At 38.1% G+C, this 27,937-nt stretch overlaps 1 protein-coding gene across 1 annotated transcript in view; it reads left to right on the forward strand.

Moving 5' to 3' along the window:
* LOC131901291 (uncharacterized) overlaps positions 1-19,417 on the forward strand; it is a 36,436-nt gene extending 17,019 nt beyond the window's left edge. The window contains exon 5 of the mRNA XM_059252499.1: positions 19,323-19,417. Coding sequence (XP_059108482.1) covers positions 19,323-19,346 — 24 coding nt within the window. The 3' untranslated portion in view covers positions 19,347-19,417. The remainder of the gene's footprint in view (positions 1-19,322) is intronic.
* The last annotated feature ends 8,520 nt before the right edge of the window (positions 19,418-27,937 follow it).

A 27,937-nucleotide genomic window follows, 5' to 3' on the forward strand; every position in this document is an offset into this window, starting at 1 on the left:
GCACAGCACCCAGTACTATGAAAACTAGTCCTCAGGGTGCAGACTTTCGGGTCAGATCCAGGTGGATCCTTCCAGTCCGGTGTCTGAAGCACATGGTATTTTCAGCAAGAGAGACTTACCTCCAACTTCTGTGAGATGGTCAAGGGCAATGTCAATACCACATATTGTTTTGGGACTCTCAAACTCCCCTTACCAACAACTCAAAAGGAAGTGTTTCATCCCTGGTACTGGGGATTTTGCTAGACAGTCTATGGCTTTTTGTAGAAACATTGACATCTCAGCTGAGTGAATTTTCATTTACAGTACAGATGTATACACACACACACACACACACACACACACACACACACACACACACTCATCAACACATACATGTGATTTTAGATAAATAATCATTGTCTTATTTTGGGTTTCTGTTGCTGTGATGAAGCACCATGACCCAAAAACAAGTTGAGGAGGAAAGAGTTTATTTGGCTTACACTTCCATATCGCTGTGCATCATCGAAGGAAGTCAGGACAGGAATCTGGAGGCAAGAGCTGATGCAAAGGCAATGAAGGAATACTGCTTACTTGCTTGCTCCCCATGGCTTACTCAGCCTGCTTTCGTATAGAACCCAGAACCACCAGACCAGAGATTGTACCCCCCACAGTTTGCTGGGCTATACCCACCAATCACTAACTAAGAAAATGCCCTACAGGCTTGCCTACAGCCCAATCTTATGGAGGCATTTTCTCAGTTGAGGCTCCCTCCACTCAGATGATGCTAGTTTGTGTAAAGTTGACACAAAACTAGCCAGCACAATTGCTGTGGCTTTTTTCAAGCATCCTTGCTGTTATTTCGACCTCTTCCCCTCCATCCCCATTTGTATTGACCACCTTCTCTCCACTCCAATTAAAACCTCCCCTGTTTTCACTATTTCCCCTCACATCATTTGTATATTGTTATTCTTCATTCTAGGGCTCCTTCCCATGCCCTCCCCTGTGTGCTACCACTTGACTTTCATAGTTTCTGCATTTACTCCAGGTTTAATATTCACATCTGAAGATTTGGAGGTAGGAATCACAGAAGAATGAGAACATGTGCCATTTGACTTTCTGTGTCTGGGTTAATTCACTTAATACAATATTTTCTAGTTCCATCCCTTTGCCTCTAGATTTCATTTTCTTTACAGATGATCAGTATTCCACAGTGTATATGTATTGCATTCTCATTACCTCTTCATTAGTTGAAAGCTATCTAGATTATTTCCTTTTCCTAGTCTATGTGAATAGAGTGGTAATGAGCAAGACTGAGCAAGTATCTGGGGTAGGATGTCAAGAACTTTGGACACATGCCAAAGAACTGCATAGTTTGTTTATAAGGTACGTGTTTGCCTGCATGTGTGTTCACACTACATGTATGTCATGCCCACGGAGATCAGAAGAGGTGTCAGTTCTTCTAGAACTGGAGTTAAAGAATGTTGTGAACCTCTAAGTAGGTTATGGGAATTGAAGCTTGGTCCTCTGCAAGAGTAAAAATGCTATTAACCACTGAGACATGAGCCATTTGTTATTGTGAGCCGCTGGAATCAAAAGTCCATGAGAGCATGCAGCATTGACAAGTAGAGTTGAGAAGGTCAACCTATCAGAACTAAGGGTTCTGTTACAGGAAACCATCACTCAATGCATTATGGAATTCCTGCCTTTTGAATGAATTGGCTGTCACTTGTTATAAACTTCTTGGGCAATAACAGCTGTGATTCTCCCCATTTACCGTGCATCTCCATGTTATGTGTACATGTAATCTCATGATTGCATCTCAATCTTGGACACAAATTTCCCTATATATTTGGGGTAATTGGATAACTGTCCCCAGCTGTGTTTATTTTCATTAATATATATCTGGCCAGGGCCATTTTCTGGACAAAAGTATTTCAGCAAAGGTTCCTTTTTCCAAAGACAAATGCAGAGAAATAAACATTAGCTCCTCTCACTCACAGATAGAGAAAAGAACCACTAACAATTAAATCCTAAACACCTTACCTTCACCCCGGGTTACTTACACAAGACCCTAATTTAAGAGATTTACTGCTCACATTCCTGGGATAATGTTTTAGCCATTTGTTAGTTACTGAGTTAAGGCAGTTACTTCCCACTCACCCAAGGAGATTGCCTGCAAGGCAAGAGAGGAGATAGGTGCCAATCTTTTTTTTTGTGCAAAATAAGTTTGAATTCCTCCTCAACCAGGTGCTATTCCTAGATTTTCTCCTCAGCAATTACTCTGAGTGAAAGTGCTTTTACTAACCAAATACTACATGCTCTGACAGAGGTTGCTTAGCCACCTAGCATATGTCCCCCTCCCTAGCAGAAAGCAGCTGCAGCTGGGACGAGCTGGAAAAGTGGCACCAAAGACAGTTTAATTTCTTGTGACTTGTTGACCACTAACATTCTACCTAGCCACTTCTAGATTATAGTTTGAGCACACAAATTCCCTAATTGATCTTAGCCTTTAGTTGACACTACCAGAGAACTCCCCTTTAGCCACTCCCATTTTGGGTTGTAATTGGAAGCTGACAATTATTGCTTTATGTGTGGATCCTTATCTCCTCTCTCTGTGACCCTGAAAACCTCAAGCCTTGCGTTGCTTTGCCAAAGAATTACTGTGTGGGTATATATACTGGTTCTCTGAGAGCACTGGGGAGAATTGATTGATTATTGCTCGAGCTAGAACTTCAATTACTATATTGAATAAATATGTGGAGAGTGGACATCCTTGTCTTGTTCTTGCTTTTAGTGAAATCACTTTGAGTTTTTTGATATTGGCTGTTGGCAACCTTTATTATGCTTAGGTATGTCCTTTGTATTCCTGATCACTCCAAGAACTTTATCATGAAGTGGTGTTGGATTTTGTCAAAGGTCTTTTCAGCATCTAATGAGATGATTATGTGATATTTTTTCTTTCAGTTTGTTTATATGGTGTATTACTTTGACAGACATCAGTATGTTGGACCATGCTTGCATTCCTGGGATGAAGCCCACTTGATCATGGTGGATAATTTTTTTATGTGTTCTTAGATTCGGTTTGCCAATATTTTATTGAATATTTTTGCATCAATGTTCATGAGGGAGATTGGTCTGTTATTCTCTTTCTTTGTTACATCTATGTTTGGCTTGGGAATCAGAGTAACTGTAGCCTCCTAAAAGGAGTTTGGTAATGATCCTTCTGTTTCTATTGTATGGAATTCTTTGCAGAGTATTGGTATTAACTCTTCTTTGAAAATTTGGCAGAATTCTGCATTGAAACCATCTTGTCCTGGGCTTTTTTTGGTTGGGAGACTTTTAATGACTTTCTATTTCCTTAGGGGTTATTGGTCTATTTAAATAGTTTATCTGGTCTTGATTTAACTTTGGTATGTGGTACCTATCTAGAAAATTGTCCATTTCTTTTAGATTTTCCATTTTTGTGGAGTACAGGTGTTTGAAGTATGACCTGATGATTCTCTGGATTTCCTCGTCTGTTTTTATGTTTCCCTTTTCATTTCTCATTTTGATAATTTGGATGCTCTCTCTCTACCTTTTGGTTAGTTTGGATAAGGGCTTGTGTATCTTGTTGATTTTCTCAAAGAACCAACTCTTTGTTTCATTTGTTCTTTTTGTTTCTATTTTATTGATTTCAGCTCTCAATTTGATTATTTCCTGGCATCTATTCCTCCTGGGTGACTTTGCTTCTTTTTCTTCTAGAGCTTATAGGTGTGCTGTTAAGTCACTAGTGTGAGATTTCTCCAATTTTTTTATATGGACATTTAGTGCTATGTGTCTAGCCAACATCAAGTCCAACACAGAGAAACTCAAAGTAACCCCAATAAAACCAGGAACACACAAGGTCGTCCACTCTATATCTATTCAATATAGTACTTGAAGTTCTTGTTATAGCAATAAAACAGCTAAAGGAGATGAAGGGGATACAAATAGGAAATGCAGAAGTCAAAGTATTATTTCTAGATGATATGATAGTATACTCAAGCAACCCAAAAATTCTACCAGGGAACTCCCACAGCTGATAATCACCTTCGGCAATGTGTATAATACAAAATTAATGAAAAATAATTAGTAGCCCTCCTATTTACAGCTGACAAACTGATTGAGAAAGAAATCAAGGAAACAACAAGCTTCACAATAGCCACAAACAATGTAAAACATATTGGAGTGATACTAACCAAGCAAGTGAAAGACTAGTACGATAAAAATATCAAGCCTTTAAAGAAAGAAATTGAGCAAGTTATCAGAGGATGGGAAGATCTCCCATGGTCATGAATTGGTAGAATTAAGGCAGTAAAAATGGCCATCCCACCAAAAGCAATCTACAGGTTCAATGCAATCCCCATCAAAATTCCAACACCAAGCCTGGTGGTGGTGGCACATGCCTTTAATCCCAACATTTGGAAGGCAGAGCCAGGCATATCTCTGTGAGTTCGAGGTCAGCCTGGTCTACAGATTAAGATGCAGAACAGGCACCAAAACTACACAGAGAAACCCTGTCTCATAAAAAAAATTCCAATATCATAATTTACAGACCTTGAAAGGACAATAATCAATTTTGTATGAGAACAGAAAAGCCAGACTAGCTAAAAATCCTGATAGCATAAAAGAACTTCCAAGGCTATCACCATCCCCGATTTTAAGCTGTACTACAGAGTCATAGGAATAAAAACCACATGGTATAAGCATAAAATCAGACATGTTAGTCTATGGAATTGAATTGAAAACCCAAATATAAATCCATATACCTGTGGACACCTGCTTTTCAATAAATAAGCCAGAAATATACACTGGAAAAAGAAAACATCTTCAAGTGGTGCTGGTCATACTGGATATCTGCATGCAGAAGAATGAAAAGAGATCCAGTGGGAGTGTCTAACTGGAGGCCCAAAACACAGGAGGGAGGCCATGCCAGACACTTCCTAGATGGCCAGGATCTCTAAGCTGGATGGTTCAGAGACCTAGCATAGAACCAAACACTATTGGTCTAAAATAAAGTCAATGGAATGATTCCTAGTGATATCTGTTATACTCATAGATTGATGCCTTGCCCAGTCATCATCAGAGAGGCATTTTCCAGCAGCTGATAGGAACAGATAAAGAGGTCCAATGACAAACATTAGGGGGAGCTCAGCAAACCCCACAGAAGAGGGGAGGAAGGACTGTAGGAACCAATGGGGTCAAGAACACCAGGAGAGCAAGGCCCACTGGATCAAATGAGCAGGGCTCACAGGAGTTTACAGAGATGGAAGCAGCAATCACAGAGCCTGCATGGGTCTGTGCTAGGTTCTCTGCATACATGCTGTAGGTGTTTAGATTGGGGTTTTTGTTGTACTCCTAACAGTGTGAGTGTGAGGGAGAGTGTCTCTGACTTTTTTGCCTGCTCATGGGACCCTTTTCATCCTACTGGATTTCCCCATCCTGTCCTACAAACAGCTTTTTTTTTTCTTTTTGCTACAACTCACTGGAATCTAAGTGCTAACTTAAGCTGGAAACCTTCTAAACTGCATGGTTACAGCTGCCTTCATTTAAATAACAATGCCCTTAAATCACCCAAATATTAGTTATTTTTTAAAAAATCAGGCTTATAGACTGTTATAAGACCTTAAAAAGCCAGGCAGTGGTGGCTCACATTTTTAATCCCAGCACTCGGGAGGCAGAGGCAGGCGGCACTCTGTGAGTTCAAGGCCAGCCTGGTCTCCAAAGTGAGTTCTAGGAAAGGCGCAAAGCTACACAGAGAAACCCTGTCTTGAAAAACCAAAAAAAAAAAAAAAAGACCTTAAGAAATTAAATAAAGTTTATTGAAGCCAAGGGTAATCTCACAGCCTGACTTGACATCTCCCACGGCCATCCCTAGAAATCAAAATAGTAATTGTTATAGACTTACAAGATTGCTCCTTTACCATACCTCCTCACCCTAAAGATTGTCAGCATTTTATTTTTCACTTGCCATCTCCCCCTGCCACAATGGAGGCCAAAGCTGACATACAGTGCAGGAGATACAAATTCTGTTTATCCAGAATTCATTTTATTAGGCAGAGTTCCTCATTATGTGTGACAGATTAACAATCAGAACTAACTGTCAATTATAGTTTCCTCAAAGTCACCCAACCCAATAATATATATATATATATATATATATATATATATATATATATATATATATACATGTGTGTATACATATATATGTATATATATATTTATGTACATATATTACAATACATTTATTGCACAGGTGATATTATATTATATTTAACTATGAAATTCATGAGCACATAGATTGGAAGATAACTCTACAGGATATACTGGCACTTTTTCATATGTCTGTCCAAGAACTACAAATTCTCTCCCTATGGGAGCTTACCCAGGAGGCTGATGTCCTTATGATTTAATGGCTATGAAATGAGAAGTAATACAACATTTGTATCACTGCTTTTCAATTTTAGGAATGCCTAGTGCTCATAAATGGACAACGGCCTTACATATACTTCAAAAGCTCTTAAGAACTGGTGTTCAACTTTTCATATCTCCCACTACAGGCATTCCTTATTACCTGCCAGGTCAAGATATGATGGAAGGATCTCATCATACTTTAAAAAGCAAAATATCCTTATTCCAAAATGGAGATCTTAAATATTCATCTCCCCATATCTTAAATCATCTGCAACCCACAGATCCAGGGAGGCTGCCTAGCAGGGGGAACCCTAGGATGACTGTGGCTTATAATAAGTTTTGGTTTTGCCCAATGACTGGGCAAGGTTTAGTGAAACATTTCACTATTAGGATGAGAATTTGTACTGTATCATGCTGATGAAAGAAAATGCTGGCCATACTTTCAGGAGGGGAGGCTAAAATCTTTTTAGATTATGGATTAGCCTATAGAAAAATGTCTGCCATAAATCAAATAGTGAAGGGGAAGATGAATAGGAATCTCACTTACACAACTTAAATAAAACATAGCTCTCTGAACAGATGAAGATAGGTTTCTTCTGTATCCCAGAATCTAATCAATATTTATACGTATAATTCAGCTATTAATTGGCTTAAATGGGCTTATTGGGAAATGTTATCATTTTTACTATTTTCTACAGAGAAAATATTTTACTGTTTAAAATAACTCTAGACTTTTGAATTATAACCTGATTTTATGTTCAAGCTATCTGTGTATTACTTCTCATGCTCTGTTTGTAATCAATACATTCTGAAGACTATATGAGTTCTTTCCTCAGTCATTTCTTCACAAAGGTACAGCTAAGTCTCTAGGACTTTCTCCCTAGTAATTGGAAAGGTCCGGATTTTTTCATAATATCAGGAAGAAGATATGCTTACATATTTCCACAGGACACTGACTTGCCTTATGGATCCTGGATTGCCTGGTCACACCATATGAGCAGGCCGCTGCAGGACAAAGGTGCTCTAAAGCTCTTAGTCTGAATACAGGCTGTTACTTACCTCTAGATTCTTAAATATTGGGATTTGACTTTAGGAATAAAGTGATACAATTCCAGATCCTTCTGATGAACTGTTCATCACTGATATCAAAACTTATAAAAATATGATTAGAAATAATAATTCTGCAAGGATGACTAGACTGCTACTCACATCACAAGGGGGCTACCTGGAAAACAGGACCCCAAGAAAGACAAAGGGATCACCCAATGACAGAGATATGGAATGAGATCTACATGAACAGCCTGGACATGAGTGGGGGTAGTGAATTGTGAGGGTCGAGGGAAAGAGAGCTTGGGGGAGCAGGAGATCCCAGCTGGATCAACAACAGAGAGGGAGAACAAGGAATAGGAGACCATGGTAAAAAAAAGACCACATGAGAATAGGAAGAAGCAAAGTGCTAGAGAGGCCCACAGAAATCCACAAAGATACCCCCACAACAGACTGCTGGCAATGGTTGAGATACAGCCTGAACTGACCTACTCTGGTGATGGGATGGCCAAACACCCTAATTGTCATGCTAGAAACCTCATCCAACTACTGAGGGATCTGGATGCAGAAATCCATGGCTAGGCCCCAGGTGGATCTCTCTGGGAATCCAATTAGGAAGAATGAGGAGGGTTTATATGAGCGAGAATTGTTGAGACCAAGGTTGGATAAAGCACAGGGACAAATAGCCAAATGAATGAAAACACATGAAATATGAACCAATGGCTGAGGGGTCCCCAACTGGATCAGGTCCTCTGAGTGGGTGAGACAGTTGATTGGCTTGGTCTGTTTGGAAGGCATCCAGGCAGTGGGACCAGAGCCTGTGCTCATTGCATGAGTCGGCTGTTTGAAACCTAGGGCCTAGGCAGGATCGCTAGGCTCCGCCTGGGAGGATAGGACTGGACTTACCTGGACTGAGTCTACCAGGTTGATCTCAGTCTGCAGGGAAGGCTTTGCCCTGGAGGAGATGGGAATGGGGGCAGGCTGGGGGAAGGTGAGGGGGGTGGGAGGGGGAGAACAAGGGAATCCGTGGCTGATATGTAGAACTGAATTGTATTGCAAAATAAAAATAAAAAAATCCCACTTAAAAAAAATAATAATTCTGGCCTAAATATATTTTATTAATTTTGATCAAATAGTAAACAAAATTTGATATATGTAAATGACACATTTCAGATTCCATTCTCTGGCTATCCTGCTGTTTTGTTGAGACTCCAAGGATTCATAATTTTGCTTTGACAAAATTCACCACTGTTATCATATTGCTAATATCTCTAAAGATTTTGACATTTTAAAAAGGTTATTATAAACTTCAGGAGATCGAAACTCACCAGCACTCACAAGGCAAGAAGGACTGGAAAAACTATAACGTGACTACAGATTATTTCTCCCACATACAAATATTCTGTGTTTTCTTCGGCTGGGGAGTTCCCTCTCACTCTGGGCTGATATACTCTTCTCTCATCAGCTAAAACGATGCATTTAATATTCTATAGGTACACCTGTGGTGATATTTTATTTGTACTGAAATGTGATTTTATTTGTATGTTAATAAATTAAATTGCCTTTGGGTCAGAGCTAATAGCAAGCCATAGCAGAAGCCTGGCAGTGGGGGTGCACACCTTTAATCCAGATCACATGACAGACAGATCTCTGTGTGTTCAAGGACACAGCCAGCATGGAGACATGTCTTTCTTTAATCTCAATACCAATGATAGAAGACCTGGAGGTCTGTATAGACAGGCAGTGATGAAGAGGTCATATGGTTGGGTTTACAACCAATGAGAAGGCAGAACAGAAAGTCAATAAAAAAACAGATACACAGGAAGTAGGTCTCTTTCTGAGGGGAAAGACAGTAGCAGCAGGAAGGGTAAGAAGGTGGTTTTAAGTCTCAGCTCTCAGCTACTGCTCTGACCTCTTAAGCTTTTAACTCTGCATTTGACGCTATGTTTCTTATTAAATAAGACTGTTCATCTACATCTGGTGCCCAGTGTTCGTGGTACAAATTCATGAAAAAGCCACTTGCCTGTGGACTTTCGGGCCCCCGCTCACACCTGAGTTACACATAGCCAGTTGTGGCAGCTTGGCGGCCTGCCAGCTGACTGACTCCCTAGCTGGGGACAGCTCGGCCTAGGCCCCAGGGCTGACCAACTGAATGTAGCTACACCAGTGCTATGAAAAACTCAGGCCTGCCAGAACTACCGCTAATTGCAGTAGCTACACGCAACTGCAGATAGAGCTGCTGTTGGCTGAAATGTCAAAGTACCTGGTCAGAGCTTAAGGAAGCCTGAGCCCAGGCTCGACTGGACTCAAGCGGGAACACATGGCTAGATATAAGCATTTAGACAGAACTCTTGGCTATGCTTTCTTGTTCTCTCTCTCTCTCTCTCTCTCTCTCTCTCTCTCTCTCTCTCTCTCTCTCTGGAATCACACCTTGGACACTAGGTAGCTGTTTTGAAATTCCCTCAGATTTCTACTGTTCTATGCAGACTTGGTAAGTCAATTAAGGTATCAGATATTTTAAAGGAAAAAACTATTTAAAAGAGAAAATTTTTTCCACATTAAAAAAATGGGTTTTAGCTGGGCGGTGGTGGCGCACGCCTTTCATCCCAGCACTCGGGAGGCAGAGCCAGGCGGATCTCTGTGAGTTCGAGGCCAGCCTGGACTACCAAGTGAGTTCCAGGAAAGGCGCAAAGCTACACAGAGAAACCCTGTCTCGAAAAACCAAAAAAAAAAAAAAAAATGGTTTTTATGTGTACATTGGTAGAAAATTGGGCTTTGTTTGATAAAATTTTAGGCAGTCTGAAAATGGAACAACTATATGAGCAGATTAATGTTGATGGGATTATGCACATTATTACTTTCCTTATCCTTATTTTACTATTTAAAAAGATAGTCAATTTGAGTGCCAGGATAAAAGCTTCCAAAGACACCAACAGCTCTAACTTTAAAATGATTAACAGACAAGCCTGTATGGGTTCATCAATGGCCTTTAACAACAGAGAAACTGCAGGCTTTAGAAGAGCTGGTAGAAGAACACTTACATGCTCAGCATATTGAAGAATCAACCAGCCCTTGGAATTCTCCTGTATTTGTTATTAAAATACAGGAGAATTAAAATATTCTTAATTATATTACATTAAATTAAATTATCATATTAATTATAATATTAGTATTATAATTAATATAATTTTTAATTATTATAATCATCATAATAATATTAAACTATTATATTAATATTAAAATAATTAAAAATTAATATTAAAAAGAAATCTGGTAAATGGAGAATGGTAACAGACCTTAGAACATTTAACAAAGTAATTCAGCCAGTGGGCTCTCTACAACTTGGAACTCCTTTGCCTACTCTGTTACCAAAAGGATGGCCTCTCATAGTAATTGATTTAAAAGACTGTTTTTTTTCAATACCCTTACAAGAAAAAGACAGAGAAAGATTTGCCTTCATGGTGCCTACTTACAATAATCCTCAACCAGTTAAGAGGTTTCAATGGAGAGTCCTCCCACAGGGAATGTTGAATACCCCAACCCTGTGCCAATATTTTATACAACAGCCTTTGGAAGTGACACGTAAAAAATTTCCTAAATCTCTAATTTATCATTATATGGATGATATTTTACTAGCTGACTCAAATGCAGATACTTTAGAAAGAATGTTTGAAGAGGAAAAGAAAATTTTGCCTTACTGGGTATTACAAATTGCTCCTGAAAAGATGCAAAGAGGAGATTCTATTAATTATTTAGGATATAAAATAGGTCTACAAAAAAATTAGACCCCAAAAGGTGCAAATTAGGAGAGATCGACTACAGACTCTTAATGACTTTCAAAGATTATTTGGAGACATTTCTCATCTATGAAATATTGTTGGGGTAAAAAATGATGAACTGAATAATTTGTTCAAACCCTTAGAAGGTGACAAGGACTTAAGTAGTCCAAGAGAATTATCACCTGAGGCTGAGAAAGAACTGGCCTTGGTAGAAAAGAAAGTACATGAAGGGCATATATATTGTATTGATCCAAAGCTGGATTGCATTTTGGTTATTTTAACCTCTAGGCATTCTCCTACAGGAATATTAATGCAGAGGGAAGATATTATGTTGGAATGGATATTTTTCCCAAACAAACCAAATAAAAAATTAAAAACTTATGTGGAAAAAAATCTCTGACTTGATTTGGAAAGGAAAATTGAGACTTCATCCATTAGCAGGAATAGACTGAGTAGAAATTATCCTACCTTTAACTAAGGAGGATATTGAAAAATTATGGACAGAAAGTGAACCTTGGCAAAGAGCTTGCAGTAATTTTTTGGGAGAAATTAATAGCAAATATCCAAAACACGATAGAATTAATCAAATAAAGAGAGATGATTGGATTTTGCCTTGAATTGTATGGGAAATACCCATATATGGAATTCATACATTTTATACAGATGCCAACAAACAAGGAAAGGCAGGTTACAAATCAGAAAATTTAAGTAAAGTGGTTCAAAGTCCTTATAATTCAGTTCAAAAATCGGAATTGTACGCTGTTCTGTTAATATAAATGGATTTTTCAAAACCTCTCAACATAGTTACTGACTCTCAGTATGCTGAAAGAGTGGTATTACCTATTGAGACTGCAGAATTTATCCCTGGTGCTTCAGAACTAACTTCAATATTTATTCAATTACAAGATAGAATCAGGAAAAGGAGTCATCCTTTATATATAACTCAAATCCTATCCCATACTGGTCTGCCAGGCACTCTAGCACAATGCAATGATAAGATTGATAAATTATTGATAGGAAATGTGCTGGAGGCCTCAGAATTTCATAAAAAAACATCATGTCAATAGTAAAGGTTTAAAAAAGGATTTTTCCATTACCTGGCAACAAGCCAAGGAAATTATAAGGAAATGTCCTACATTTTCCTTTTACAAACAGACACCATTTCCAGAACAATGTAACCCAAAGGGTACTCAGAGGAATGAAATCTGGCAGATGGATGTGTTTCACTTTTCAGAATTTGAAAAATTAAAATATGTACACTATACCATTGATACTTATTCAGGATTTCAATGGGCAACTGCTTTGAGATCTGAAAAAGCTGATTCTGTAATCACTCATTTACTAGAAGTTATGGCCATCATGGGTATACCTGCCCAAATTAAAACTGACAATGCTCCAGCCTATGTCAATGTTAAAATGAAACAGTTTTTTGCTTATTACAATATAAAGCATATTACAGGTATACCACATAATCCTACAGGCCAAGCAGTTATAGAAATATCAAACAGAACTCTAAAGGATATACTAAATAAACAGAAAGGAGTAACAAAAACCCCCAGAAATAGACTGCATAATGCTCTATTAACTTTGAATTTTCTCAGTCCTAATGAGAAAGGAACAACAGCTGCAGAGAGGCATTGCATAACAGAAAAAACTACAGAATTAAATCAGCCTATATACTTTAAGGATATGCTGACCTCAGAATGGAAACCAGAATATGTGTTCTGTTGGGGACGAGGTTTTGCTTTTGTTTCTACAGGAGAAGATAAGCTGTGGATACCATCAAAATTGATAAAGGTTTGATTTGAACAAGGGAGACCTCTTAGAGGAGGTGATAGTTCATCAACCAACATGACTATACAATTTAAACTAACTTACATCTTTAACACATACTATTTCACTTAATCAGACAATAACTTCTCGAAAGGGAACCTGCCCTAAATTAGTCTTGGGGAGAGGTTTTTGTTTTTGTCTTTTAGGAGAATGAAGGCTAAGGAATCTGAAGAACACTGGACAAATGAGACATCTGAAGAAAAAGGACAAATCATCTGTCCCAAGAAAAAGAGTAAAATGGCCTATTGGTATATCATTTATAAAATTTTATAAGTCTTCCTAAATATTTGTTTCTGCTCTTCTCTAAAGAAATTTAACACTATTGGTCTTCCTGTACCCCCAGTTCAATTAAAATTTAAAGCTGACTTTGGAGTTGGAGAATGACTCTCTCCTTCTTTAAACTCAAGCAGGTTGTTAAAAGGAAAATGCAAACTCCCTGTATCATGCCAGCAAAAAGAGCCATCTTCTGCTATGGGACAGGAGAAAAACCAAATTAATTAAGGGACCTTTCTATTACTACTAATCTCAATTCTTTGATTCTATTCTGATTTTTAAACTTTTCTTAAAGTACGAATTTTATATCAAAGTTTACAGAATTTATATATATTATGTATATATGTACATTTTAAACTTTGTTAAGACATTAATGGTCATATAGAGTACTAATTCTAGAAAAAAGGCTTCAATTAGCTGCTTATACATGTCTTTGTGTTTGAGTCTCTTATCAGTTTTCTTGCAGGAAATCACAGCCAGGCCTATCATCAACTGAAGTCTCCAGGAAGAAGATGGGGCCCCACAGCAACCACAATTCCACATGGACAATAATAATACCACTAAGCTGACAAACATCATCTACAGATCAGCTTTGCACTACAAAATGCTAAGAGCAGTTTTGAGAGGGCTAGCTGAGATGATCCACTTTAAAGACTACTTAAATAGGACTTGAGATAAGTCCTTGACTTTGGCATTATGTTCAAACTGGACAACAAAGGAAATAGCTACCTTTCCTAGAATTTGACAATTAACCCAAAATTTTTCTTTTCAGAACAAAGATACATTCACCCACACCCAGCAGGAAGCAATTTTAAGAATACAATGCCCACATTCCCAAAGAGGTGGTGTGGAGCAGGTGGATTTTTGGTCTTTTAATGAGTTTTGTGTCTGGGATAATTTTCATTGTTTAGGAGGGTTGGTTACAAGTTGTTGTTAAGGGTTAGGAAAAGGGCTAAACAAAGGAGAATAGATTTAAGGTTCTTGTTTAAAAAAAAGACAGTTACTAGTTTTAAATACTTTACACTGGATTGGATTTTTTTTATTGTATACAAATTATATATATTTAGATTGATATTGTTAGAGAATGACATACGTAAATTTCTAATCTTGTTCAAGATATTGTACTTTTACTGTTCATTTAACAATGTAATGCAATTTGCTGATCCTTGAATGTCATTATTACCAATTATCAGGATATAAAGAAATGAAAGTTAGTAGTTAGACATTACAATAGAACTTGTAGTCATATTAGGTATGTTTTCAAGTTTGAGCAGATATATTTTAGATAGACAGGTCCTCTTCAAACCCATCAGAGTGCTACAGAATATGGCATTTAAAGTGTCTTAATAACTTAGAAAAATTTTCTTTTTTGTTATGACTATGAGACATATCGGCTCCTGACAGTACCAATCTACTTCAGAGAAAATATAGGCATTGAAGAAACTGCATATGGAGTTAACTTTCATCGTGGCAAAAGTTAGCCACTGGACAACAAAGTATCCTCAAATTAACTGCTGACAAATAGGACAAAATGGACAGACAGGACACAAAACAAAGGACTACCAATTCTTGCCAAGACAAGTGTGGTTGTGGCTTTAAAAAAAGGCATCTTCTGAAGCCAGGATAATATGGCACCATCCCTGAAGTGGCCTTTGCAATCGGGAAAAGGTACAGTGCCCTTTTCTCCAAAGACAACTGAACAGGCAGTGGGCCGATGGCTTCTGATGTGCAGTGGAACAGCAGCTGAAACAGTTATTCTTTTTATTTTATTTTACAATATAATTTAATTCTACAAATCTGCCATGGATTCCCTTGTTCTCTCCCCTCCTGCCGCCCTTCGCTCCCCCCCACCACAAAACAGTTATATTTGAAGAGTAACTAAGTTCACACCTCTCAGTGGTAGACTGGCATTTAATAGAGGGATGTGGAGAAGAATGGGATGCTGAGATGAAGTCACACACACACATAGCCAAGAAGAATGGACAGCTGAATTAAAAAAACATCAACAATCTCCAGAATTTAAAATCCTGAATCATGACATGACACTATTGGAATTCAGGTGTTTCTGGTATGTTGACTGCTCTCACCAAATGTGAGGTCGAACTGTTGACATTGTGTACATCCTAGTTCACAAATGAGTCTGTCAGATACGCTAAGCCTATAGGCTGAAGATGATGTCCCAACACTGTGGAGAAACCTCAGGTGACTGTCCAGGCAGCTGGCTGTTACTGTCAACTCACATGATTTGGAAGTTGCTTGCATGCACTTCCTGTTTTTATTTTTGTTAGCTAATATTATTTCCTTCTTGGGTCTCGGAGGGAGTTGAAGTTTAGTTAGTTATAACTGAAGATTAGTTAGGATAGAAAGTGAATTAGGTACATTTTGCACTTACCAAAATAGGATAGATAATGGAATTATTTTCTCTGAATTTGTCAAATAAAAATGCACTAGACATTTTTTAGGTATCTATTGCTTGTATATATGGTATATAGTTATTGTACTTTTGTATATAGTTTTCTTATATTATTATATCTGTTTTATTAAAATAGAAAAGGGGAAATATGGTGATATTTTATTTGTACTGAAATGTGATTTTATTTCTATGTTAATAAGTAAATTTGCCTGGGGGTCAGAGCTAATAGCAAGCCATAGCAGAAGCCTGGTGGTGGTGGTGCATGCCTTTAATCCCAGCACTTGGGAGGCAGAGCTAGGTAGATCTCTGTGTGTTCAAGGATACATCCAGCATGGAGATACTCACCATTAATCTCAATACGAACCATAGAAGACCTGGAGTCCTGTATAGATGGGCAGTCACAAAGAGGTCATGTGGTTGGGTTTACAACCAATGAGAAGGCAGAACAGAAAAAAGTATATAAAGACAGATACACAGGAAGTAGGGCACTCACTAAGGAGGACAGCAGCGGCAGTGAAGGTTAAGGTTTTTAGCTCTTAGCTATTGCTCTGACCTCTTGGGCTTTTAACTCTGCAATTGACTCTGTGTTTCTTATTTAACTCGATGGTTACATCTACAAGCTGCAAAGGAAAAAGTTCAAGTAACATATGCAGGAAGACCTATCAGAATTACACCCAGCTTCTCAAAGGAGATTCTGAAAGCAAGAAGGTCCCAGACAGACCTTTTGCAAACACTAAGGGATCACAGATGCCAGCCCAGAATACTATACCCAGTAAAGTTTTGAATGACCATAGACAGAAAAGCAAAGTATTCCATGATAAAACCAGATTAAACAATACCTATCCACAAATCCAGCCCTATAGAAAGTACTAGAAGGAAAACTCCAACCCAAGGAAGTTAGCTGCTCCCACAAAAAAAAGGCAATAAATAGCAGCAAATCTCAAAGAAGGAAAATGCATACACACAAACACCACCAACAAAAAAAATAAAAAGAATTAACAACCACTGGTCATTAATATCTCTTACTATCAATGGACTCAATTTGCCCATAAAAAGACACAGGCTAACAGAATGGATATGAAAACAGGATCCATCCTTCTGCTGCATACAAGAAACACACCTCAACTGCAAAGAAACACACTACCTCAGAGTAAAAGGCTGGGAAAAGAATTTCCAATCAAATGGACTTAAGAAGCAAGCTGGTGTGGCTATCCTAAATTTTAACAACATAGACTTCAAACTAAAATCAATCAAAAGAGATTGGGAAGGCCATTACATACTCATTACAAGAAAGATCCACCAAGATGAAGTCTCAAATCTGAATATTTATGCCCCAAATACAAGGGCACCAACATATGTAAAAGAAACATTAATAAAGCTTAAATCGCCCATCAAACTCCACACATTAGTAGTAGGAGACTTCAACATCCCACTCTCAATACTGGACAGATCTGCCACATTGAAACTTAACAGAGAAATAAGGGATCTAACAGACGCTATGACTCAAATGGACCTAATAGGTATCCACAGAATATCCCACCATAACAATAAAGAATATACCTTATTCGTAGCACCCCATGGAACTTTCTCTAAAATCAACCACATACTCAGTCACAAAGCAAATCTCAATAGATACAGAAAAGTTAGAATAACAACCTGTAGTCTATCAGACCACCATGGTTTAATGTTAGATTTCAACAACAACAAAAATTACAGAAGGCCTACAATCTCATGGGAACTGAATAATGCTCAACTGAATCACCAATGGGTAAAGGAAGAAATGAAGAAAGAAATTAAAGACTTCCTACAATTCAATGAAAATGAATGTACTACATACTCAAACTTATGGGACACTATGAAAGCAGTGCTAAGAGAAAAATTCATAGCACTAGATGCCCACATAAAGAAATTGGAGAAATCTCACATTAGTGACTAAATAGCACACCTATAAGCTCTAGAACAAAAAGAAACAAACTCACCCAGGAGGAAGAGATGCCAGGAAATAATCAAATTGAGAGTTGGAGTCAATGAAATACAAACAAAGAGAACAAACCAAAGAATCAATGAAACAAAGAGTTGGTTCTTTGGGAAAATGAATAAGATAGACAAGCCCTTATCCAAACTAACCAAAAGGCGGAGAGAGAGAGCGAATCCAAATTAACAAAATCAGAAATGAAAAGGGAGACATAACAACAGACAACGAGGAAATCCAGAGAATCATCAGGTCATACTTCTAACACCTGTACTCTTCAAAATTGGAAACAGACAATTTTTCTAGACAGGTACCACATACCAAAGTTAAATCAAGACCAGATAAACAATTTGAATAGACCAATAACCCCTAAGGAAATAGAAACAGACATTAAAAGTCTCCCAACCAAAAAAATCCCAGGACAAGATGGTTTCAACACAGAATTCTACCAGATTTTTAAAGAAGAGTTAATATCAACACTCTGCAAATTATTCCACACAATAGAAATAGAAGGGACATTACCAAACTCCTTTTATGAGGCTACAGTTACTCTGATTCCCAAGCCAAACATTCAATAAAGAAAGAGAATTACAGACCAATCTCCCTCATTAACATTGATGCAAAAATACTCAATAAAATATTGGCAAACCAAATCCAAGAACACATAAAAAAAAAAGTATCCACCATAATCAAGTAGGCTTCATCCAAGACATGCAAGGATGGTTGAACATACTACATTTACTGTAAATTTATAATTTACAGCAAGAAAACAGCCAACATCAAAAAGTTCAAAGAGATTCTACTAAAAGCAGTAACAAGACAATGCTGTTCACTCTCTCCATATTTATTCAATATAGTACTTGAAGTTCTCTTGAGTTTCTCTCCATCAAGCTGTTGGCTTGCTGTACATTGCCTTTGTTATGTTTAGGTATGTTCCTTGTATTTCTGAACTCTCTAAAACTTTTATCATGAAGGGGTGTTGGATTTTGTCAAAGGCCTTCTCAGCATTTAATGAGATGATCATGCGGTTGTTTTCTTTCAGCTTGTTTATATGGTGTATTACATTGACAGACTTTCATATGTTCAACCATCCTTGCATCCCTGGGATGAAGCCTACTTGGTCATGGTGGATAAATTTTTTGATGTGTTCCTGAATTTGGTTGGCCAGTATTCCATTGAGTATTTTTGCATCAATGTTCATGAGGGAGATTGGTCTGTAATTTTCTTACTTTGTTGCATTTTTGTGTGGTTTGGATATCAGGGTAACTGTAGCCTCATAAAAAAATTTGGGCAGGCTTTTGGGAATCTGGTGCCTGTGGTGTGATGCCTTGTGCAGCCTTGGTGCAGTGGGAAGGGGCTTGGACTTGCTCAGGCTTAGTGTGCTGGGCTCTACTGACTCCACATGGGAGACCTTGATTTGGGAGAGGTGGGGATGTCAGGTGGCTTGGAAGAGAGGGCTGGTGGTTGGAGAAGGAAGGAGGTGGGATCTGTGGGTGGTATGTAGAGTGAGTAGACAATTTCTTAATAAAGAAAAATAAAAAAAGAGAAAGAAATGGTTCATGTCTCAGTGGTTAACAGCATTTTTCTCTTGCAGAGGACCAAGCTTCAATTCCCATAACCTACTTAGAGGCTCACAACATTCTTTATCTCCAGTTCCAGAAGAACTGATACCTCTTCTGATCTCCGTGGGCATGACATATATGTAGTGTGCATATATATGCAGGAAAACTCATACCTTATAAGCAAGCTATGAAGTTCTTTGGCATGTGTCCAAAGTTCTTGACATCCTACCCCAGATACTTGCTCAGTCTTGTTCATTACCACTCTATTCACATAGACTAGGAAAGAGAAATAACCTAAATAGCTTTCAACTAATGAAGAGGTAATGAGAATGCAGTACATATACACTTAGGAATACTATTTATCTGTAAAGAAAATGAAATCTAGAGGCAAAGGGATGGAACTAGAAAATATTGTATTAAGTGAATTAACCCAGACACAGAAAGTCAAATGGCACATGTTCCCATTCTTCTGTGATTCCTACCTCCAAATCTTCAGATGTGAATATTAAACCTGAGTAAATTCAGAAACTATGAAAGTCAAGTGGTAGCACAGAGGGGAGGGCATGGGAAGGAGCCCTAGAATGAAGAATAACAATATACAAATGATGTGAGGGGAAATAGTGAAAACAGGGGCGATTTTCATTGGAGTGGAGAGAAGGTAGTCAATACAAATGGGGATGGAGGGGAAGAGGTGGAAATAACAGTAAGGTTGCTTGAAAAAAGCCACAGCAATTGTGCTGGCTAGTTTTGGGTCAACTTTACACAAACTAGCATCATCTGAGTGGAGGGAGCCTCAACTGAGAAAATGCCTCCAAAAGATTGGGCTGTAGGCAAGCCTGTAGGGCATTTTCTTAGTTAGTGATTGGTGGGTATGGCCCAGAAAACTGTGGGTGGTACAATCTCTGGGCTGGTGGTTCTGGGTTCCATACAAAAGCAGGCTGAGTAAGCCATGGGGAGCAAGCTAGTAAGAAGTATTCCTTCATTGCCTTTGCATCAGCTCCTGCCTCCAGGTTCCTGTCCTGACTGATGAACAGTGATATGGAATGTAAGCCAAATAAACCCTTTCCTCTTCAACTCATTTTTGAGTTATGGTGCTTCATCAGAGCAACAGAAACCCTAAATAAGACAATGATTATTTATCTAAAATTACTTGTGTGTGTGTGTGTGTGTGTGTGTGTGTGTATGTACATCTGTACTTTAAATGACAATTCCCCCACCTCAGATGTCAATGTTTCTACAAAAAGCCATAGACTGTCTAGCAAAATCTCTAGTAACAGGGATGAAAAACTCCCTTTGAGTTGTTGGTAAGGGGAGTTTGAGAGTCCCAAAACAATATGGGGTATTGACATTGCCCTTGACCATCTCACAGAAGTTGGAGGTAAGTCTCTCTTGCTGAAAATACCATTTGCTTCAGACACAGGACTGGAAGGATCCAAGCTGGAACTGACCTAAAAGTCTGCACCCTGAGGACTAGTTTTCACAGTACTGGGTGCTGTTCAATCAGCCAAGGGAAGGAAACAACAAATACACCTAACCAGCTGTGACATCAAAGTACCACAAAGACCAGCTTGGCAAAAAAATCATTAAGTATGTACTGTGGAATAATTGTTTTGTACACTGTGAAGATGTGTCTTTGTCAAGGCACCTTCTGATATCTTTAATAAAGAGCTGAATGGCCAATAGCTAGGTGGAAAGAGGTTGGACAGGACTTCCGGGCAGAAAGTGAGGAAGAGAGATGAATCTAGGCATGTGATAGACACCAGGGCACATGGAGAGGAAACAGGAGTTGCAAGACAGAAAAGAGGTAAAAAGTCATGAGGCAAAACATAGATTGATATAAATGGGTTAAGTTATGGGAGCTAGTGGGACAAGCATAAGCTACAGGCTGAGCCTTTCATAATTAATAGTATGTCTCCATGTCATTTCTAAAATTGTGAGCTGAGGGCCCAAAGGAAAAAAACTAGGCCTATAAGTATGCATCATAACTCTTACATCTTGGCCATAACCAACAGAATACTGAGGATGGTAGCACATGTGTTTAATCCCAGCATGCAGGAGGCAGAGGCAGGGCGATTTCTGTGATTTTGAGGCCAGCCTGGTCTACACAATGGTTTCCAATCTAGCTAGGTCCAGTCTATGGTGATATTTTATTTGTATTAAAATGTTATTTGTATGTTAATAAATAAAGTTGCCCGGGGGTCAGAGCTATTAGCAAGCCATAGAAAAGCAGGGCAGTGGTGGTGTATACTTGTAATCCCAGCACTTGGTATGCAGAGCTTGGTAAGTCTCTGTGTGTTCAGGGATACAGCCATTATTGGACACACATGCCTTTAATCTCAATACCAAGCAAGGAAAACCTGGAGGCCTATACAGACAGGCCGTGACGAGGCGGTCATGTGGTTGGGTTTACAACCAATGAGAAGGCAGAACAGGAACACTATATAAAGACATTAACACAGGGGTAGTGAGTTCGGAGAGGTAGGACCACTGCAGGAGGAAGGGTAAGGTTTTAGCTCTTAGCTCTGACCTCTTGGCTTTCTTCTTTGCATTGGTTCTGTGTCTCTTATTTAATAAGAAGGTTGGTTGCATCTACATTTGGCGCCCAACATGACAAGAATCCATTAAAAACCGCTTGGCTTGGCTTGGCGGCAGGTCCGGTTTCCGGCCTGGGCGGCCCGGCTGCCTAGCTCGGGCCCAGGCCTGACTGACCCGCAGCTGGAGCTACTTGCAACTGCTACAAACAACTCAGGCCTGCCCTGCCGAATAGGGCCCATACCCGTAAAGCCAAGGCTTGACTCGGCTCAAGCGGCTACTCTTTCTCTCTCTCTCTCTCTCTCTCTCTCTCTCTCTCTCTCTCTCTCTTTCTCTCTCTTTCTCTCTCTCTCTCTGGATTCACACCTCGAACACCAGGAAGCTGTTTTGAAATTCCCTGGGATTCTACTGTTCTACCCAGACTTGGTAAGTCAATTAACATATCTATTTAAAAGAGAATTTTTTTTCTACATTAAAAAAAATGGGCTTTATGTGTGCATTGGAAGAAAATTGGACTTTGTTTGAAATTTTAGGCACTCTGACAATGGAACAACTATATGAAAAGGTTAATATTGATCGAATTATTCAGTTTATTACTTTTCTTATCCTCATTTTACTATTTAAAAAGATAGTCAATATAAGTGCCAGGATAACAGTCTTAGAAAAACTTATTAAACTGGTAAAAATGAATTATAGAGAAATTCAAACTCAGACAGAAGAAATAAACAGTGAAGTTGTTTCAAAATTGGATCATAAGGTTACAGAAAGAAAGCCAGTTTTCACACAATCACCCTTAATTTATCCGGTAGCGATACAGCAGCTACCTGATGAAGAGAATGAACAAAATACTTGGGCTCCAATTAAAATGTTAGACTTACGAAGATTTAAGGAGGCAATAGCATCTTATGGCATGCACTCCCCATATGTAAAGCAAATGTTAAACAACTGGTCAACTAGTAATAGGATTATACCAAAGGACTGGCGGGAATTGGCACAGGCTGTTCTTGAACCTGGACAACATCTCCAGTGGAGAATGTGGTTCAATAATGAGGCTAAAAATATAGAAAAACAATGGAGGGATAGCGGAATACAAGTCTGTCAGGATCAGCTTATTGGAGAAGGCCAATATGCTTCAGTAGAAACACAAAGTTTATATGATGTCCAAACCCTAGTTCTATGTCGAACGGCAGCTTTGAATGCATGGGACAGAGTTGAAGAACCAGGAAAAAAAACTGAGTCATTTACAAAGGTTATACAGGGCCCAAAAGAATCTTTCACAGATTTCTTACAAAGATTGACTTCAGCAGTACAGAAAATGGTCCCGAATTCAGAGGCTAGTCAGATAATAATTGAATCTTTGGCCTTTGAGAATGCAAATGCAGCATGCAAAAGAATAATCAGGCCATTAAAGGCAAGATCTGCACCTTTGGAAGATTGGATTAGAGATACAGTTAATGTTGAGGCTTATGACCATGATGATATGTGGGTAGGAAAAGCAATTTCAAAAAATTTGAGCAATGTTAGATGTTTTGGATGTGGAAAGCAAGGACATTTGAAAAGGGACTGTAAACAGGTCATTCCTAGAAATAATGTTTCTTCAAGGAACACTGGCAACAGAATGCCCCTTCCTTCTGGAGTATGCAGAAGGTGTGGTAAGGGAAAACACTGGACCAATGAATGTAGATCAACAAGGGACAGACAGGGTAATCCTCTGCCTCGAGCTTCGGGAAACTCCCAGAGGGACCTCAGGCAGGCCCCCACAGTAAATCCAGTTCAAACCTTTCCTGCAGTTGTAGAGGAAACCCCTACTCAAAGCAACTAAATAACCAAATGTCTATAGGAATAAATTATGTTAGTCGAGATGATGAAACAGAGAAAATAGGGAATTCTGGAAAAAACATAAAGAAAATTTTTTGGCAAACTTCTATTAATGAACAAAGACCAAAACTAACAATAAAAATAAATGGTGTTTTGTTGTCTGGTCTGGTAGACACAGGTGCTGACATTACCATAATTGCACCAGAATTTTGGCATCCAACTTGGCCTCTTCAGGAGGTAAACGTTCAACTGTTAGGAATTGGGACATTATCTCAAGTGAAACAAAGTGCAAGATGGCTTGAATGTATAGGTCCAGAAGGACAGAAAGGAAAATTAAAACCATATATGGCTAACATAGCTATGAACCTGTGGGGTCGAGATTTGTTACAACAATGGAATACTCAGATTAATATCCCTCCAATCTCAGAAACAAATCATAAATTAGTACATGTTTCTGAGAGAAATATTAAAAGATATTATTCTAATGAGTGCTCACCAGCCATCCACGTCATACAAGAACAGGGCACAACTGATAATTTTCCAAAAACACCAACAGCTCTACCTTTAAAATGGTCAACAGATAAGCCTGTATGGGTTCAGCAATGGCCTTTAACAACAGAGAAACTCCAGGCTTTAGAAGAGCTGGTGGAAGAACAGTTAAATGCTCATCATATTGAAGAATCAACCAGCCCTTGGAATTCTCCTGTATTTGTTGTTAAAAAGAAATCTGGTAAATGGAGAATGGTAACAGACCTTAGAGCAATTAACAAAGTAATTCAGCCAATGGGCTCTTTACAATCTGGAATTCCTTTGCCTACTCTGTTACCAAAAGGATGGCCTCTCATAGTTATTGATTTAAAAGACTTTCTTTTCAATACCGTTACAAGAAAAAGACAGAGAAAGATTTGCTTTCACAGTGCCTACTTATAATAATTCTCAACCGGTTAAAAGATTTCAATGGAGGGTCCTCCCACAGGGAATGTTGAATAGCCCAACTCTGTGCCAATATTTTGTACAACAGCCATTGGAAGTGATACGTAAAAAATTTCCTAAATCTATAATTTATCATTATATGGATGATATTTTACTAGCTGATTCAAATGCAGATACTTTAGAAAGAATGTTTGAAGACGTAAAGAAAATTTTGCCTTGCTGGGGATTACAAATTGCTCCTGAAAAGATACAAAAAGGAGATTCTATTAATTATTTAGGATATAAAATAGAGCTAAAAAAATTAGACCCCAAGAGGTGCAAATTAGGAGAGATAGACTACAGACTCTTAATGACTTTCAAAGATTATTTGGAAATATTTCTCATCTACGAACTATTGTTGGGGTAAAAAATGATGAACTGCATAATTTGTTCAAAACCTTAGAAGGTGACAAGGACTTAAATAGTCCAAGAGAGTTATCACCTGAAGCTGAGGAAGAATTGGCCTTGGTAGAAAAGAAAGTACATGAAGGGCACGTGGATCGTATTGATCCAAAGCTGGATTGCATTTTGGTTATTTTACCTTCTAGGCATTCTCCTACAGGAATATTAATGCAGAGGGAAGATATTATATTAGAATGGATATTTCTACCAAGTAAACAAAATAAAAAATTAAAAACTTATGTGGAAAAAAATCTCTGACTTGATTTAGAAAGGAAAATTGAGACTTCGTCAATTAGCAGGAATAGACCCAGCAGAAATTGTCGTACCTTTAACTAAGGAGGACATTGAAAAATTATGGACAGAAAGTGAACCTTGGCAAAGAGCTTGCAGTAATTTTTTGGGAGAAATTCACATCAAATATCCCAAAAGTGATAGAATTGATCTTATAAAGAGAGCTGATTGGATCTTGCCTCGAATTGTACGGGAAAAGCCCATATCTGGAGTTCGTACATTTTATACAGATGCCAACAAACAAGGAAAGGCAGGTTACAAATCAGAAAATTTAAGTAAAGTGGTTCAAAGTCCTTATAATTCAGTTCAAAAATCAGAATTATATGCTATTCTGTTGGTATTAATGGATTTTTCAGAACCTCTCAACATAGTAACTGACTCTCAGTATGCTGAAAGAGTAGTATTACATATAGAGACTGCAGAATTTATTCCTGATGCTTCAGAATTAACTTCACTATTTATTAATTACAAGATACAATCAGGAAAAGGAGTCATCCTTTATATATAACTCACATTCGATCCCATACTGGTCTGCCAGGCCCTCTAGCACAAGGAAATGATGAGATTGATAAGTTATTAATAGGAAATGTGCTTGAGGCCTCAGAATGTCATAAAAAACATCATGTCAATAGTAAAGGTTTAAAAAAGGATTTTTCCATAACCTGGCAACAAGCCAAAGAAATAGTAAAGAAATGTCCTACTTGTTCCTTCTGCAATCAAACACCATTACCAGCAGGATGTAACCCAAAGGGTACTCAAAGGAATGAAATCTGGCAGATGGACGTGTTTCACTTTGCAGAATTTGGAAAACTGAAATATGTACACCACACTATCGATACTTATTCAGGATTTCAGTGGGCAACTGCTTTGAGTTCTGAAAAGGCTGATTCTGTAATCACTCATTTTCTAGAAGTTATGGCCATCATGGGTATACCTGCACAAATCAAAACTGACAATGCTCCATCATATGTCTCTGTTAAAATGAAACAGTTTTTTTGCTTATTACAATATAAAGCATATTACAGGCATACCACATAATCCTACAGGTCAAGCAGTTATAGAAAGATCAAACAGAACTCTAAAGGATATGCTAAATAAACAGAAAGGGGTAACAAAAACCCCCAGAAATAGACTGCATAATGCTCTATTAACTTTGAATTTTCTTAATGCCAATGAGAAAGGAACAAAAGCTGCAGAGAGACATTGGATAATAGAAAAAACTACAGAATTAAATCAGCCTATATACTTTAAGGATGTGCTGACCTCAGAATGGAAACCAGGGTATGTGTTACATTGCGGACGAGGTTTTGCTTTTGTTTCTGCAGGAGAAGATAAGTTGTGGGTACCATCAAAATTGATAAAGGTTCGATTTGAACAAGAGAAACCTCTTAATTAGAGGAGGTGATAGCTCATCAACCAACATGGACATCCAATTTAAACTAACTTATACCAGTAACACATGTCTTTTCATTTAATCAGATAATAACTTGCCAAAAAGGAACATCCCCAAAATTAGTCTTGGGGAAAGGTTTTTGTTTTTGTCATTTAGGAGAATGAAGGTTAAGGAATCTGAAGAACACTGGACAAATAAGACAACTGAAGAAAAGGGACAAATCATCTATCCCAGGAAGCAGAGTGAAATGGCGTATGGGTATATATTATCTAAAAAATTTTATGTCTTCCTAAATGTTTGTTTCTGCTTTTCTCTAAAGATTTAACACTATTGGTCTTCTAATAGTCCCAGTCCAATTAAAATTTAAAGCTGACTTTGGAGTTGGAGAATGGCTCTCTCCTTCTTTAAACTCAAGCATGTTGTTAAAAGGAAAATGCAAACTCCCTGTATCATGCCAGAATAAAAGAGCCATCTTCTGCTATGAGACAGGAGAAAAGCCAAATTAATTAAGGGACTATTCTATTACTAATCTCAACTCTTTGATTCTATTCTGATTCTTTAAACTTTTCTTAAAGTATAAATTTTACATCAAAACTTACAAGATTAATATATATAGATATATAGATATATAGATATATATATTTTTTAAACTTTGCTAAGATATGAATGGTCATAGAGTACTGATTAATTCTAAAAAAAAGGCTTCAATTAGCTGCATATATATGTCTTTGTGTTCGAGTCTCTTATCAGTTTTCTGCAGGAATTCACGGCCAGGCCTAACATCAACTGAAGTCTCCAGGAAGAAGTTGGGGCCCCACAACAACAACAATTCCACGTGGACAATAATAACATCACTAAGCTGACAAACATCATCTACAGATCAGCTTTGAACTACAAGGTGCTCAGAGCAATTTTGAGATGACTAGCTGAGATGATCCAGTCTCAAAGACTACTTGAATAAGGACTTGAGATAAACCCTGAACTTTGGCATTATACACAGACTGGATAATGAAGGATATAGTTACCTTTCCTAGAATTTGACAATTAACCTAAAATTTTTCTTTCAGGATAAAGATAACTTTGCCCATACCCAGCAGGAAGCAATTTTAAGAATACGATGCCCACATTCCCAAAGAGGTGGTGTGGGGTGGGTGGTTTTTTGGTCTTTTTATGGGTTTTGGGTCTGGGATAATTTTCATTGTTTAGGGGGGTTGGTTACAAGTTGTTGTCAAGGGTTAG

This window comes from Peromyscus eremicus, unplaced genomic scaffold (assembly GCF_949786415.1).
Source record: "Peromyscus eremicus unplaced genomic scaffold, PerEre_H2_v1 PerEre#2#unplaced_70, whole genome shotgun sequence".
Lineage (NCBI taxonomy): Eukaryota > Metazoa > Chordata > Mammalia > Rodentia > Cricetidae > Peromyscus > Peromyscus eremicus.